This window comes from Dunckerocampus dactyliophorus, chromosome 19 (genome assembly GCF_027744805.1).
Source record: "Dunckerocampus dactyliophorus isolate RoL2022-P2 chromosome 19, RoL_Ddac_1.1, whole genome shotgun sequence".
Lineage (NCBI taxonomy): Eukaryota > Metazoa > Chordata > Actinopteri > Syngnathiformes > Syngnathidae > Dunckerocampus > Dunckerocampus dactyliophorus.
In genome coordinates this window covers 8,026,408-8,042,447 of record NC_072837.1, presented here as the reverse complement: position 1 = coordinate 8,042,447, position 16,040 = coordinate 8,026,408, and the positions used below count along the sequence as shown (strand labels likewise).

The 16,040-nt window shown below is 43.2% G+C and overlaps 1 protein-coding gene across 2 annotated transcripts; it reads left to right on the top strand.

The window, feature by feature from the left end:
- Window positions 1-331: 331 nt before the first annotated feature.
- ism2b (isthmin 2b) lies at window positions 332-15,770 on the top strand. 2 transcript variants are annotated; one of them, XM_054762632.1, is made up of 7 exons: window positions 889-965; window positions 1,584-1,645; window positions 6,376-6,624; window positions 9,915-10,239; window positions 11,724-11,861; window positions 11,922-11,990; window positions 12,966-15,770. In XM_054762632.1, exons 2-7 carry the CDS (start codon window positions 1,628-1,630, stop codon window positions 13,481-13,483), a joined length of 1,317 nt encoding a protein of 438 aa, XP_054618607.1. In that variant the 5' UTR covers window positions 889-965; window positions 1,584-1,627; the 3' UTR covers window positions 13,484-15,770. The 2 variants fall into 2 exon arrangements, with proteins under 2 accessions (XP_054618606.1, XP_054618607.1); XM_054762631.1 differs by lacking the exon at window positions 1,584-1,645 and having other exon boundaries at window positions 332-965.
- The last annotated feature ends 270 nt before the right edge of the window (window positions 15,771-16,040 follow it).

Below are 16,040 nucleotides of genomic sequence, written 5' to 3'. Positions count from 1 at the left end.
GAAGCTTTATCAGACCCGAAGTGTACCACAATTCCCAATATGGCCACAATAACAATTTGTATTCTCTTTTTTTTTGCCATATTTTGTATGTTTAGATGACAGGTTTGAATTCATTTCAAATGATGATATGGGAAACACCCAATAGGCTGTTAGTAGGGCTTTTCCGTTTGTATGGTTGTGTATGTGTCCACTGGTGACCCTAAACCTCCTTTGGGACCCCGGTATCCCCCCTCCACACATACACACACGCACACACAGCTGTTAGCAATGAGCATCCCACCCCCAACTCCCACAGCTCTGACCGTCTAACATGCGTGCGTAAAAAGGCGCGTTTACCGACACCGGATGGCTGGGCGGCGCGCACATTCACCGAGCCAGTGGATGAACTTGAAGTGTTTGATGGATTCACGCATCAGACACTTTGCGAAGACGAGCAGTAAGCTATCATCTCCAGATGTCTGTGCATTGGAAGAAAACACACCCACCCACGACGGAGTGACTCACGGTTTAAAGTAGTCGAATAAGCGGTCGCCGGTGCGGACGGGGAGATTTCTGCGTGGGGTTATCCCGCTCTCTTCCTGGTACTTAAAGCAGCGCCAAGTGTGGTTTTATGGGGAAGAGAGGCGTTGAGCTGGAGCCGCCACAAGGACACACAGCTGGCCACATATGGATAACACGCACCATACCAGCGCATCTCCATAAAGTACCACACTCTTCACCAACCCTGCCCTGAAACTCCATTCATCTCCACTCAACAAACGGACTCAATTTACTCCAGAAACACCACTATTATTTACAAAAAGAGGCTTCAAATTACTTTTTATTTTAAGTTTGAAAGCTTCTCCAGCAGGAAGATGCGTCAGGAGGTGTCGAGGAGGCTTCAGATGCAGCTGGTGATGTGCTCCATACTTCTTTTTAGCTTGGGGACAGGATTTCCAAGCAGGCACAGGAATGCTGCTCACAAGGTATGTTTTTCACGTTATTTGAATCAATATAAGTTCAAACAAATAACTAAAAGAAGTCATTTTCACCTTCTAACTTCTTCCTATTAGCAGCTAATTAGCTAACGATGCTTTGCTATCTTAGTTTATCCAAATGTAACTTTAAAAACAACGATTCAGTTGATGTATTGTACTTTATAATGGGTAAATATAGCGATGTTCTGTATCAAATATGCAGTGAATGTTGATATTTTGTTCCCACATATCCCACAACATGTCAAGTATGTAACATACGGTACACACATTTTATCTCTCTGCGTACTTTAATTTCATTTTCTATTTTTCAAATTCATACTTTTTAAAAATTTTATTCATTTATGTAACCATATTTAAAGACATTTGATTCTTTTTTCCCCTTTGACAAATTTTCTTACTCCCATTTGGTTATTTTGGTGTTTTTTTATTATTATTTCAACACCTTTTTCCCCCGATAAAATACGAACACATGATGTGAGTGAATTATTAGTACCAGAGCCGGTACCAGAGAGCTGAACTCTCGATCTCCTGGCTGTGAAGCTGACATGCAAACCACTAGTCCACCATGCCATGCAGTGCCCATTCTATAGGTAGTGTCTCCCACAGGACTGCAATCTACATGTGGCGGTTGAGGGTCTGCATAATTGGTCATGACGCATTTGCAAAAAGTGAGTAAAAACAATTCAGATTTAGCTTTAGCTCATGAGATCAAGGCTGAAGGCTGAGCTTGTGACTCGTAGTTCTCTACCAAAACGCTAGGGGGCAGTGTTTTCCTGAGAGTGAGCGACCACAACTGTCGTAGACTAGCTATTTAGCTCCTGTGTAGCAGTAGTGAACGACGACAATTGAAGCGACATCCAGATTGTTGACATAGATACATTTATAAGTGCATAATAAGATTACTCGTTACTGGAAAATGGCTTAATAATGCCGTTATTTTTAAAGCGTGGTGGTCCAAATGTATTTGTGGCGGGCAGTAAACGCACATTATAAATATGTTTCACTTAGACAACAATGTCGGAATTCCCTTTTCTTGTGTGTGTGTGTTTTGTTGTGTGTCTCAGTGCAACAGCTATGCTGCATTCAAGCACCACCAAACAGAGTGCGGAATCTCAACGCTTTATTGAAAACATGATCAGTGAAGCATAAAGGCGTATACGTGTAAAAACGTTCGAACAGTGGTTCGTGTACGTCGTACATATCAAGTTATTGCCGACTTATGGTGAATGAGCTGCGTTTTCTGCGGGAAAAAAAACATTTGTAAAGATTTTTTTTAACAAAAATCCACAAATTTGTGGGGACGTGAATACTGAATCGCAATTGTGCGGTTGTCCCACATTTTTAATGGCAATGCAGTGACAGTACAACGTGAAAATGAGGGGACCTAGAACCGAACCTTGAGGCACACCTGGCGTTAGTGAGTGATTTGCGGTTGTAAAAGTTCTTGCAGAAACAACAATTGCCCATCAGTGGAAAACAATAACTTAATTTTTTTACTTCCAAAACGAGGGCAGATGGGTAGCGCTAAATCTATTTGAGGCCGTCCAAATGCATTTGTGGCGGGCAGCAACGGCGCATTAGAATTATGCTTCACTTTAGAATACGTTAGAATAAGCCATTATTCATTCCACAATGAGGAAATTCTTTTCTTGTGTGTGTTTTTTTTTGCATCTCAGCACACAACAATGGTGTGTTCAAGGACCACCGAACAAAGGGCGAAAAATCTCAACGCTTGATGAAAAAACATCATCCATGGAGCATAAACTGCGGGCTTTCTAACGTGTACATTTCACGTGCATTATCACGTATCACTTAATTATTACCAACTTATGTAAAATGAGATTTCTGCAGAAGAAAAAAAAATCACAATTAAAAAAAAAAAATTTACAAATCATCCGCAAATTTACATGGACGTGAATGAATCGCAAATGTGTGGGCGTCCACTGCACCCGACATTTCTAACAGCAATACAGTGATGGTGAAAATGAGGGGACCTAGAACCGAACCTTGAGGGACACCTTGGTATAATGACTGATTTGTGGTTTTAAAAGTGCCCGTCATTGGAAAACAATAAATCAAGTTATTTTTATTTCTGTTTATGAACGAGGGCGAGTGGGTAGCGCCAAATCTACTGGCATTTGCATTTGTGGCGGGTGGCAAATTCGTATTATAATTATTATAAAAATTATTATAAAGATATTATTTTCAAATATCCAGTTATTTTTGCCTCAACAGTGTTGTTCCACCAGTATTGTAATTTACATAAATGCGTCTGCCCTTCTTGTATACATAAAGTTCAACATAGAGAATGTTTTGGTTGCACGTGGACATATTTGGATCAAAGCGTGTTTGTGTCAGGGTTCAGTTGACGTGCTTCTTGTGTGGCCTCCCATGGATGCTCTGTTGGGTCGTCTTTACTCTCCTCATCTGTTTGACTGATGTGCAAGCACAAAAAGGGGGGACGGATGGAGGAGAACAAACAAAAGGCTGCAGCGGGTGACTCTACCTTCACTGTGACCTACTGGGTGTGTATTCCTAAGTGCTGGATGGAGAGATTAGCAGAGGAAGAGGAGGAGGGGAAGCACGGTAACGATATGCTTATGTAACCAGAATAAGGCGATCCCTCTGAATCTTGCGCTGCAGCTCGGGGTCAAGTGTCATTCGTGTGATTGTTTACGTTGGCTTTTTTGTGTTAATGTGGAATTTCCTGTTTTGGGGAACACAAGAGGAGGCGGGCTCTTTCTCAAATATTGGGACGGGTTGCTGGCCTCGACACCCGCACTCCGATCCTGCCATGCATTTGTGCGCCCATTTGCAGAAGATGGGGATCAAAGGGGGAGGGGGAGTCAACAGTTTATTGTTCTTCTGTAATGGTTTGGAAACAGCCAAGTACAGAGGCCTTTGATACAGTACGTGCATGCACATAAATCAGGACTCCTGGTTCCGTCTCTTCACCTCAACCCTCGCCGGCCTCTTACCTGTGTCGTCTTGTGCACTTCTATGAACTTTACCCAAAGCCTGAACCTCTCAACAGCGCTTGTGTGAGCGGCGAGGACGTCTTGAGGCCAGACAGACGTCCTCGACTGCATCCATACAGCGTTCCCGTTAAACACACCACATGCCGCCAGCCTTTGATCAGAAGAGCCCCTCTCCAGAGGATCAGAGAAAGCGAGGGGGAGGAAGAGAGGAGGATATGCAACGTGAAAGAACACAGGATCCAGATGTGTTGCAGGATGAGATGAGGAGGATGTGAAAGCATGCAGCCTTCCACGTGACTACTTAGTGGTAGTGTCTGTTTAGGTGTTAGGGCATGTATGAGTGGATATTGTCACTGTGGGACAGGAAAGTAAACTACTGCGTTTCCTCAGGTAGTTGCCAGGGGGGTTTATTTGCTCACCTTCAAACAGTACCAAGTGTTTATTTGAGAGGAGGCCTTTATTTGTACATATACTGTACTTGTGTAAAGGTGCGTCTAAACACACTGCTGTCAGCTGATTGGTTGATGGAGAATTGTCACTTCTGCGTTACAGTGGGAAGGGGAACGTGTCATTCCCTCACATTTGCAGTTTGTCTCATCGTTGTTTCCGCGATTACACACCATCCCGAGGTGTCCCTCAAGGTTCGATTCTAGGTCACAATTAAAGTGACTCATTGTTGCAGCGCTTGTCACTTTTATTGCAAATAATGTTCCAACATGGGAGGAGAATGTCGGCTACTTGTGGTTATTCTGAAGGGAAAAAAGGAGGTGTCTAAATCAGGTGAGGTGTTAATAGAGGCATGGCATCTATTAAAATGAAGCCCACTATTTGAGGATTTCCTGTGGTTACTATAAGGCAAGGCAAGGCACGTTTATTTATAGAGCACAATTCATACACAAGGTAATTCAAAGTGCTTCACAGAAAAGAAGGGTAAATCACTTCATAAAATCATTACATAAAAACTTTAAATCATTCTAAAATGATCATTCATCAATGATTCCATAAAACAAAAAAGATTAAGAATGAAGAGTGCAGATAAAATACTTTCAGTTGTCGTCCACGCAGTTGAACAGAAGCGTTTCCAGCTTGGATTTGAACATTGCCAAAGTTGCACATCTTCTGGAAGATTGTTCCAGAGTTTGGCGGCATAAAACTGAAACGCTGCCTCACCGTGTTTAGTCCTGACTATGGGCACCTGCAGGAGACCACTCCCCGAGTGTCTCAGAGCACGAGATGGCTTATGTGGCTCTACACTTCTCAGAGATTTACTTTGGCGCAAGACCATGAAAAGACTTGTAAAGTCTATTCTCTGAGCGACAGGAAGCCAGTGCCGAGACCTGATTATTGGACTAATAAGGTCATATTTCCTGGTTCTAGTCAATTATATTAAAAAAAACATCATATTTGACGAGTAATGTACTTGAGTTTGGAAATATACAGTGCATGAAGCAACCCCCATGAGTGCAGGTACCACCAAACATCATCATCACCGCCACTTGATGCATATATTTGCAGACGGGGGCCGGCTTCCCATCATGTGTCAGTCATCATGCTTGGCATGCTTCTTTTCCAAGCTTGTTGTGTTCACTTGCTTGCATTTGACCCACCACATAACTACTTTACGGGACAATCACAGGCACTGAGTAGAAAGAACGTGCTGTTCTAGATGCCATAACTGTAAATCATCACCCGTTTGGTCATTAATGCAGACATTTCCTCTCTAACCCCCCCACTCTTTCCCCGGCTACCACTGGCGTATGTATGTAGGCCACAAACTGGTACAATCTTTGAATTCCAGTCCTTTCATGTGTTTAGACAGTTGTGTGTGTTCACAATGACACGGACAAGCTGATGAATGATATTGTTGTTATTCCCACTGATCCTATTATTGTCATGGCATTCTTCCGGTAAGGTTAAAATAAGTGGTGGTCGTAGAGACACCAGCTTCAGGCATACCCACACACCAACCCAGGGGTCTCACGCCTCCCAGGCCCTCTCATTAAAGCTAAAAGGATCTTTCTGGCACAGGCCCCTCTTTGTCCAAGGCCTGGATGCAATGACTGTTGTGGGAAAAAAAAAAAGAACTACACAAATGCCGGTTGGTGACTTGGCTGGTGGGACGGATGCCTCAGAGGGTCGACTGAGCAATCTGCAAAGTGCTAGACATTTTTCAGATTTTCTTCCAGAAAACAGAATACTTGCTAATTGTTTTCATGCCATTTGTATTGTATATTCTGCTGTGGTAGACTTTTAACAGTTAACTCCTTTGAAATATGAGATAAATATCAGCAGATGTTAAACACAAATAATAAAATAAATCATCCCATCCCCACTTTTAATTCATCTTTGCTGTGCAGATTCTTAACCCAGACCAGATAAAAAACCACCGTGTACTATACTGTATGTGTGTTTGCCATCAGGGTCACGGCCACCCAGTTCAGAGCGTTGGGACCCAGTATGACCCTGATGACTTGGAAAGGCAGAACCAGGTGCAAAGTATGCCGGAACCCCACAGCCACCAGAGACGGTGGTCCCACCCTCAGCACCACTCTGTGGGAGTGCTTCCTCAGCCAGAACCTGAGGAGGAGACAAAACCCTTTATCCTGGATTTGAAGAACTTCCCAGACCTGGCGAATGGCGACGTGAACTCTCAAAACCCCAATATACAGGTGAGTGCTGAGAAGGGAGTGCATATCGCTGCAGAAGTCAGGCTGGAACTTTTTCCACTTAGGGCCACATACTGAAAAATGAAAGGGTGCAAGGGCCACTTTGATACTTTTTAAAGCAGCACATGTAGATATGCTAAGTAGTTACAGGATCAATATCTCAAGAGGAAACTGCATCTCAGCTTTGTGATATAGTTGAATTATTAGTACGAACTTCAGTTTTTGTTCTTTTTCGTCCCATTTTTGCCATTTTTGCTGTATTTTTTTCCCAAATATTTCAACTTTCTTCTTTCTTTTCCAAATATTATGACTTTATTCCCATATTGTAACTTTTCTCTAACCTCATTTTCAAAAAAGTACAACTTTAATTTGTTATGTTTGTTTCTCATAATATTCCAACTTAAAAAAAAAATCTTCAGTATTTCAACTCTATGCTCCTGAAATGACGTCATTTTTTCCTGATGATATTACAAGTTGATTTTTGTGAAATTGCGACTTTTTTTCCTCGTCTAAATGTGATGTTTTTGTCTTAATATTTTGACTTTATTCTTGTAAAATTACAGCTGTTTTTTCCATTTCTGAAGTTGTTTTTTTAATATTTTCCAACTATTTCAACTTTCTTCTTGTAAATTTTCTTCTCGTAATATTTGGGCTTTGTTGCCATAATATTTTGGCTTTATCCTCATAACATTAGAACGTCTTCTGCAACCTAATTTCCCAAAAATTACAACTTTATTCATTGTTTTGTTTGTTTCTCATAATATTGCAATAATAATAAAAAAAATTCTTCTATAATATTTCAAATTTATGCTACTAAAATGACGTTAAGATTATTCCCATGAAATTACGACTTTTTCTAATTAGATTACAACTTTTTTTCTTGATATTTTGAGTTTCTTCTCGTGAAAATACCACTGATTTTGTTCATTTTTGCTGGTGTTGTTTTCTGGTTAAATTAGGCCAATAAAAAAAAAAAAAGCAGCCAGCCGTAAATGGCAACCGGGCCGCATTTTGGACACCACTGGCCTAAGAGTCGAGAATCTAAGGAAAGCCAAAGAAAAAGCAAAACAGTGCTTTCTCAACTGGGATTTTGTGAAGTACACTGAGGCCTTGCAAGATTGTTGAACTTTGATGGGATTGTTTTTGTATGACTTTTGACTTTTGGGGAATATTTTCCCCCCATTTTTGGTTAGATTCAAAATGATATGAACTTTCCAGCGTTTGAATTTTGAGGTGCTGCTATATTTCATGTCATTATATTCTAACAAAGCGTGAAAAAATCCCAATGATCACATTTCATGGCGGACTGTAAAATAAAACGTACCCAAAATCAGAAAAGTTTCCTTCATTCTCTTTACATCCGCTGAAGCACTGCGGCATTTAAGATGACTCATAGAGGTAATGAGAAGTAGTTGCCTGGAACAAATGCTCACATTCTCTCCTTGAGAGGATTATTTAGCTCCCTAAATGCTCACGTCTGACTGGCTTGTGCACATCCGGTGAGTGGGGATGCCTGACGATATCGTCATCGGAGGAAGCTCTCAGACGCTTCATTTCTTGTGACGATCTTGCAAGCACCCAAGTGGCACAAAGTCAATGACGGGCTTTAGCGAAACCAACTTAAAGACGCAAACACCACGGACAGTTCAATGTCTAAATTAATTCACTGTAATTATATGATGGCCTTAACAATCCTGCACATGAAAGATTAGACTTTTAGTTTATTTTATGTCTTTTTCCTGTTTTGGTTCTTAATGCTGCTCCTTAACTGTGGCAGCTGACATTCATTTGTTAATTAGGACTCTAAAACAGAAGCGTAATCCAGTTCATTAGTTCTCCTTGGACTTTTGTTACCTGTGGGCTTGATGATGCATACGATTGCGTCTCCGTTAGCTATTTTCCTGTTTTATGGTCTTTTCGTGCACATTCCTATTTCTACCTCCCATGGTGAGTTATTTGTTAGCCTTAGCTAGCCTTCCTTATTATTGGGATACTTTGCATGTTTGTGTGTGAGCTTCCTGACAGGCTTTATGGATACAAATTGCCACCATGTCCTCGCATCTTGGGTTAACGTTAAACAAATCCCAGCAAAACACGACAGCGGGGGCGTCCAAACTTTTATCCACCGAGAGCCACAGACAGAAAAATTAAAAGCTAAGTGAAAGCTAAGCTAAGTGAACAAAACATTCACATCTTAGCTTTGTTTTATTGGAATCATTTATTTAATTATTTAATTAAAATGTATTGTGTATAATACATATTTATACCAATAATAATAGTATTACATGTATTAAATGTAAACATTATTTTTGGAATACTGTGTTCCCTGGCTCCATCGCCGTTCAACTTTTGCGGACTCGTTGTTTTGTGGATTTTTTTTTGTGTGCAACTTTAGTACTTTTTTTTTTTTTTGACAGCGTACGAACTCTTACAGACCGAGCCAGGTTCTTTAAGAAGAATTGCATTGTAGGAAGTTGAGTGTTGTAGTTCTGTGCTTTAGCACGAGGTTGCTGTCTCTCTCTCTCTCTCTCTCTTCCCTCTCTCCTGCTTGCCCCGCCCGTTGTCTTCTGCGTCCTGATTGGCTGCAGACCATTGTCAATCAGTCTCTTTTGTGCCATTTCCTGTCATCGCTGGCAAACTAGCTAACCGTGTGAGCTGCTTGCTAACTGGCAATAAACAATAGAAGAAGAAGAAGCTAACCGGCTGTAGGGCACCGTTACGGAATAAATGAATCTTCGGTTCAAGGAGGAGAACGAGGAGGAGGAAAATACAATATATATTGTAATATATTTAACAATATATATACATATATTTAGCAATATATTTAACAAGGTTACAAAAACACTACAGCAAAACGGTGTCAGGACGAAGAGGCACCGTCAGAGGCGTGAAATACGCGTGAGTGACTTAATAATTTTTTGTGTCGAACCTAGTAGCTTGATCATTAAAATTCAAACGAAATGTGAACTTTGAGGGTGTTTAAACAAGAAAGAAATGTGAGAAAATGCCTGTCTGAGAAAAGTGTATGAAGTGTATGGTGAGCGCTTTTACAGCCTTTAAACACATTGAATAATTGTAAAAACATGAAGTTTTGGGACCCTATCTTCAGCGATAAACGAGGGAACGCTGTATATCATTCATTTTAAATTCGTAAGTTTAAAGGGCCAGTAAAAAATGTGGCCCCGGGCAGCATTTGGACACCCCTGTCCTTGTGGCTTGCTTCTTCAATGCCTTAATTCCAGCTTTCAGGCCACAATGACATAATTACATGTTCCTATCCTCTGTCTACGCAGGTCACAATTGAGGTTGTGGATGACCCTCAGATGGAGGTAGAGATGGACCTGGCCAAGGACAATGAGTGGATACCAGCGTCTTCCTCCTCTCCTTCCTCCTCAGTAGATTGGCTCGGAGGAAAGAAGCTTTTCTGGCCACTTTTCTGGAGTTACACCGATTCAAGCGAAGACAGCAGTAGCCGATCAACCGCGGAGGAAACCGGTGAAGAAGAGGAGGAAGATTATTCGCTGGATTACGGCAGCGAGGAGTCCTTACTCAGCGGAGTGGGCGGGGATTGGGACAGTCACTGGAACGAAGGCTGGGATCCAATACAGACCTACTATGGTAAGTTTCGCCAAGTGGTACGCTTTCGTGATAAGACTTCATCCGAGTCAAAAACAGGGATGAAATGTACAAGAGGAACATTTTGGAGTTTGAATTTGGACGATAATAGGAGTGACCGAGCGATGGACAACAACAAAGGGATTTCGGAAGGCTGCATGACAAACAGTCTCAGAGAAGCAAACAATGGCAGCGTGCGAGGCAGGACAAGCGCTCGACCATCCAAACATTGCGGGTTATGGGCACTTTGAAGTCGACACTGGTCGTGATAGCTGCATAGACCGGCCTTTTGAAGATGGGTTCGATGCTCTCGCTAATGGCAGCGTGAGGCCGCCACTGTTCCCTGAGACAAAACAGCCCTCTGCTTGTGGACAATTAGAGGGCACATTGGGAACGCAGACTGACAGGGGCCATTCCGATGGCCCTTTCATGCTTCCGCGGGTCCCCATGGACTCCCCCTGCATCTGAGCGGTCCTCGCTGCCCTCTGCGGCTCAGCCTTTTGAGCCAGTTCAAGAATTTCTAGCGGGGGGGAGGGTGCTCTGGGTTCAGCATAACTTCTGCAGCACCACTCCCATCATATTTGCCTGAAAATGTGGTGTCAGGAAAAAGGTGCACACACTTAAAAGAAAGAACACATTTGATGGGCTTGGCCGCGGGCCGGCTCCATCTGCAGAGCAAAACTCACAAATAGAAAGTTTTGAAATTGTTGTTGGCATCATGCGGGAGCAGGTACTCAAAAACATGTTTTCGCTGTAAACATCTCCCTCAGTGTGACGACATACAGACGATGTGTTTGAGTGCTGTGCATGGAGACGTGCCAGCCTGAGGCAACAATGCCCATTAAGTGGTCACTTCTAAGGACTTAGAGCACATAAATCAGGGATGTCTGCCATAGCTTCTTCTGTAATTAAGACGCTCCTGAGACCTCATTCCCGTATGGCCGCATGGCGAGCTGGCAACGCCCGCATAGTCAAATTGGGTGCGTGCTACACCCAAGCTGGTATTTCTGCACCCACTTTGCCTTTAATCAAGAATGGCTTGTTTTCAGTGTTATTAACGCCACAAGAAAACGTGGCGCAGACGTGGACAGCCGCAGCACAGCTTCTCTCTCTAATTTCACTGCAGGCCTCTTAAAAAGAATTTGGCTAAGGTTAGATCAAGAGAAAATGGTCACTTATATGGAATGAGACAGCCTGGAAAGTCTGAGCGCATATCCTGGGTTAGAATGTTGAAGTGCACGCTGAGTTCACTGCAACACAAAATTCTAAGATGTTGGAGTTCACGATCCCCATAAATCCTTTTGAAGACACTTGTTTTTGAACTGGCAGGCTGCTGTTTGTGTAAATCTCATCCATGCTTCATGTCTCCTCTCATATGCGCTGTCAACATGTGAATTATATTGTACCTCAAACTTCAAATGGAGTGAGGAGTCGGGCGTAGCGGCACGGCTACTGTTTGTCTGAGCGTGTCTTACTGACTCCCGCAGAGAAGGACACCGACGAGTGGACTCCTTGGTCTCCCTGTTCAGTCACATGTGGACCCGGCGAGAGGAAGAGGACCAAGTCTTGCGGCTACTCGTGCACTCTGACGGAAGCCTCAAAGTGTGACCTGGAGCCTTGTCCTGGTGAGATAACGACAGCAGGTGACTGAGATGCAAACACTACAACTGCTTTTCTCTTGACAGGTGAAGTCAACACAGTGGTTGAGCCTTTTCCGTTTGAGATGGAGAATGGCACTGAACCATTTGGAACGGGTGAGTTATTACCTATTATTACGGCCTGGGCCTACAGTGGGGACTTAACTGACTTAATCCACCTTTTAACACCACCACTATCATTTTATATATATATATATAACATATATATATAATCACAGGCAATGCCTGTTACGATAATAACCCGAGATAAGAAAAATAATTAGAGATTTTGAGAATAAATTTCGACAAAAAACTCCTAAGTTTATGTTACAGGCATTGCCTGAAACAGCTATAAAAAGGGGGGCCTTGTGTGACCTTTGGCCTTGGGCATGCGGAGGGGTAAAGGCCGGGTTATACTTTCCGCTCGAACGATCCGCTCGGAAAAGAGCCGCACTGAAATCCGCTCGAGAGACCGCGTGTGACTTTATACTCCATGCGGCGTCTGCTCCCAAACTGCAGGGGGCAGTGTATCGAAAACACGTGTCTACCGAGGCCGCCCCATATAACTGCCGGCAATTTTCCGCAGGAAAAGGGCAGCTCGAGGGGGCGTGGGTGCGAAAATGACGTCATTTGTCCGCACGGACCTTGCGGATGCGGAAAGCATAAAACAGACTTAAGGAAGGCGGAAGTGACACGGGCTACAAATACTAATCTGTTTGTGCTCAACTGCTCTGTTTTGCTGCCACGTTATCAATAAAAGCTTGCCTGAAGCAAGAGGAAAGCTTCCTTCCTTCCTGAAGAGCTCTTCTCTATTTTCCCTCTGACACGTATGACACAATGACACGTAATATTACGACTTTATTCGCGTGAATTTGCTACTTTATTCCGGAAATCTCAGGGTTTTTTTTCAAAGTGGCCGTAAAAAACAACCTATTTTTTCGGAATTTTTGCCGTGAATGCTGAATTGCGAATGTGCGGGGGATCCACTGTATACAAATAATTGTTTCAGGCAGAGAGCCACTGGTGTGGTTTAAGGTGCACATGTTCAGCAGACCACCAAGTGTGACGCTGATGATGTCATCTTCCCTCCAGATGTGGACAGCTGTGAAAAGTGGCTCAACTGCAAGAGCGATTTCCTGCAGCGATACCTCCACCAGGTGTTCCTGGAGCTGCCCAGCTGCCCCTGTTCCTTCCCCTCCGAGGTGGCGTACACCGTGGTCAGCGTCTACGACGACACTCACGGACGTACCTTCCGATGGCGTGACGCCAGCGGGCCGAAGGAGCGCCTCGACATCTACAAGCCGTCGGCCCGCGGCTGCATCCGCTCGGCGCTGTCCGGCGACTCTTCTACGCTGGCGGCGCAGCACTGCTGCTACGACGACCGCGGGCGGCTCATCACTCGGGGGAAAGGCGCCGGCATGCCCAACCTGATCAGCACCGAGTTCTCGCCCGAGCTGCACTTCAAAGTGGACGTGCTGCCCTGGATCCTGTGCAGGGGAGACTGGAGCCGCTTCCACGCCGTGCGACCGCCCAATAACGGCCTGAGCTGTCCACAGAACCCCCATGAGGACGTGTTCATGAACGAACTGGAGGAGGCCAGGGAGTACTGACGGACTGCAGCCACCTTAGAAATCATGTACTGTTTGCCTAAAGCATGCGGCAGCCATTTATCATGCATTACCAAGAGAAAACCTTCCCCAATGTCCTCACATCAGGCTCAACTGAAGGAACTGAATGGCACAAACCTACTTCATGCTTTGTATAGGCTTCACATGTGGAAGTCCAAGCTGGTTATACCCACAACAATGCTGCTACACTCAAACATCTTTCCCTAAATAGTTCAGCGGGGCATTAAATGACAACAAGTCAAAGCTACGAATGAAGTCATTTGGAATCCAGAGCGATAAGCTAAAGGCTGTGATGGTATGAATGGCTAGAATAGCTTTCAAGCAGTGATGGTGTTTGACGACCCATCCCTTTCCACAGGCAGGAAAAAACATGACATGGGTGCCAAAGAGCATACCTGTCAACCCGGGAAACTTTTAATACTTTCCCGTATTAAACAACAACAAAAACAATTGGTGGAAAGAGCAGAATTTCCCTTATTTTTCCTCATTTCCCTTATTTTCAAATGCAAATGTTGACAGGTATGCCAAAGAGTTGACAATCAGTGATGGTGCCTGTGTACATCCTGCCTCCTTTCAGTCTCTATGGTGCAAATGTATTGCAACAAGGTTCTACGGTCAGTAAATGTGTTTCTCACACGTTCTCAGGGGGACTCCAAAAAGTGAGCGAAATGGAAAAAAAAAAGAAAAAAGTCATCCAATTACCTGGACAATTGGACCTGGTACATAGTAGACGGTGTCAGGCGTGTGCAATTCAGATTGGAATTGATGAACAGATGATGCATTTTGGGATGCCTCCTGAATGTGGCGATTAGAAAGAAAGGACGTTCCTGCTCACGCACTCGGTAATTCCACTAAACGCATGCATACCTGTCAGCCCTCAAATTTTGCCCTTTGCTCCTGTTTTAAAGGTTTCCCGTATTTGAACTTTCCCCCTCCAAAAAATTCTCTCCGGTTCTGCAGGAGCAGCGCACAGCACATCGGTGTAACACATCCTGTAGCCCAGGGGTCTCAAACTCACGGGACATATTTCGTGGCCCCTTCCATGACATCAAAGTTTAGTATAAGTGCGGCCCGTGCACCCCGGGTGAGTTATATTTATATTTCATATATTGTGGCGATCTTGATCCCCTCAAGAGACGGTGAGAGGCACTTCAGGTTAAAAGAAGAGACAGAACACTACACTACAATCGCATCGCAAACATGAAAATGAGTAAACACACATGGGGAAACTACTACGGCAAGCGGGAGAAATAAACAACAGCTACAGCCATGGAAAATATGATGAGACCACCCTTGTTTCTTCCGTTTATTGATCCGTTTTAATGCCTGGCACATTTGTTTGGACAAATATAATGATGATAGCAAATATAGCTTGTAAGAGTTTCATTTAAGAACTGATATCTAGCAGCTTCCATGGTTTTCTTGATAATAACCAAAATCACTTAAGTTCTTACATGAATAGCTCTAGCATTGTACCGCCAAAAAATGTAACTCTCATGGGCTATTTTTGTTGTCATTGTTACATTTGTGCAAACAAAGGTACCTTTAGTTGCATCAGGCATTAACATCAACAAGAAACTGAAGAAACAAGGGTGGTCTAATCATTTTTTCCATGACTGTATGTTCACTCTTAACTTTAGCAACTCATGTAAGCGCCCACGAGGTGTACTCGGAAGCATGCCCGGCATGCCTTGCGGCACGTCGCTTGCCGCAACTTCTGTCTTAGACATGTAGGGGTGCTGGTAGAAATGATTTTTCCCAGAACAAAAATGTTTGCGACACATTTCACTTGCAAATGTTGACAGGTATGACAAATTGTCCTTTCGATCTAATCAACTTCTCCGGATGTTGGCTCCAAATCTCCCTTTTCTTCAGGACTGATTTGAATGGAAGGCACTTTATTTAAGGTATATGTACTAGATAGTATATATATATATATATATATATATATATATATATATATATATATATATATATATATATATACAACAGATGTATTGATTGATGACGTTGTGAAGGGAAAGGGTGTTGTCCAATGAAGATGGACCTATGAAGTATTAACGTTGACAAAAGCATGATTTTGGGGGGAATCTCGATATACATATGTGGTTGTACAGTATTTATTTGTCTGATTCTTCTTTTTTTTGAGCTTTGAAACACGTGTCGGACTGAGAAATGCAAAAAAAAAAAAAGGGAACTCACTTCTTTGCTCGCATCTGTGTTGTATTCTTTGTTGTACTTCATTGCTTTCGTTGTTGAAATCATGCTGAAGAAATATATATAAAAATGCATTCATTATCCTTTCTTTTGTGTTATTCTTTTGAGGGCCAGAAGTCGAAAGGTGGGCGTGTCGGCGCTTAATGATCCGTGACCTCGTGGTTTGTTTGTCGGTGTGTCCCCCCCCGTGATGAGAAGTAATGGGTGCGTTGCCTCAAAAGCGCTTCTCGTGTGTTAACTTTTCCTCTGTTTACTCGCTCGTATCAGACTTTACACATCGCAGGAGTAGACGCAAGGTAGATTGATCCGTTCCTGCCGTCGT

Coding starts and splice junctions, on each gene's coding strand:
- ism2b (XM_054762631.1), top strand. CDS start 855: ATGCGTCAGGAGGTGTCGAGGAGGCTTCAGATGCAGCTGGTGATGTGC. Junction 6,625..9,914: donor CTCAAAACCCCAATATACAG/GTGAGTGCTGAG, acceptor CTGTCTACGCAG/GTCACAATTGAGGTTGTGGA. Junction 10,240..11,723: donor TCCAATACAGACCTACTATG/GTAAGTTTCGCC, acceptor TGACTCCCGCAG/AGAAGGACACCGACGAGTGG.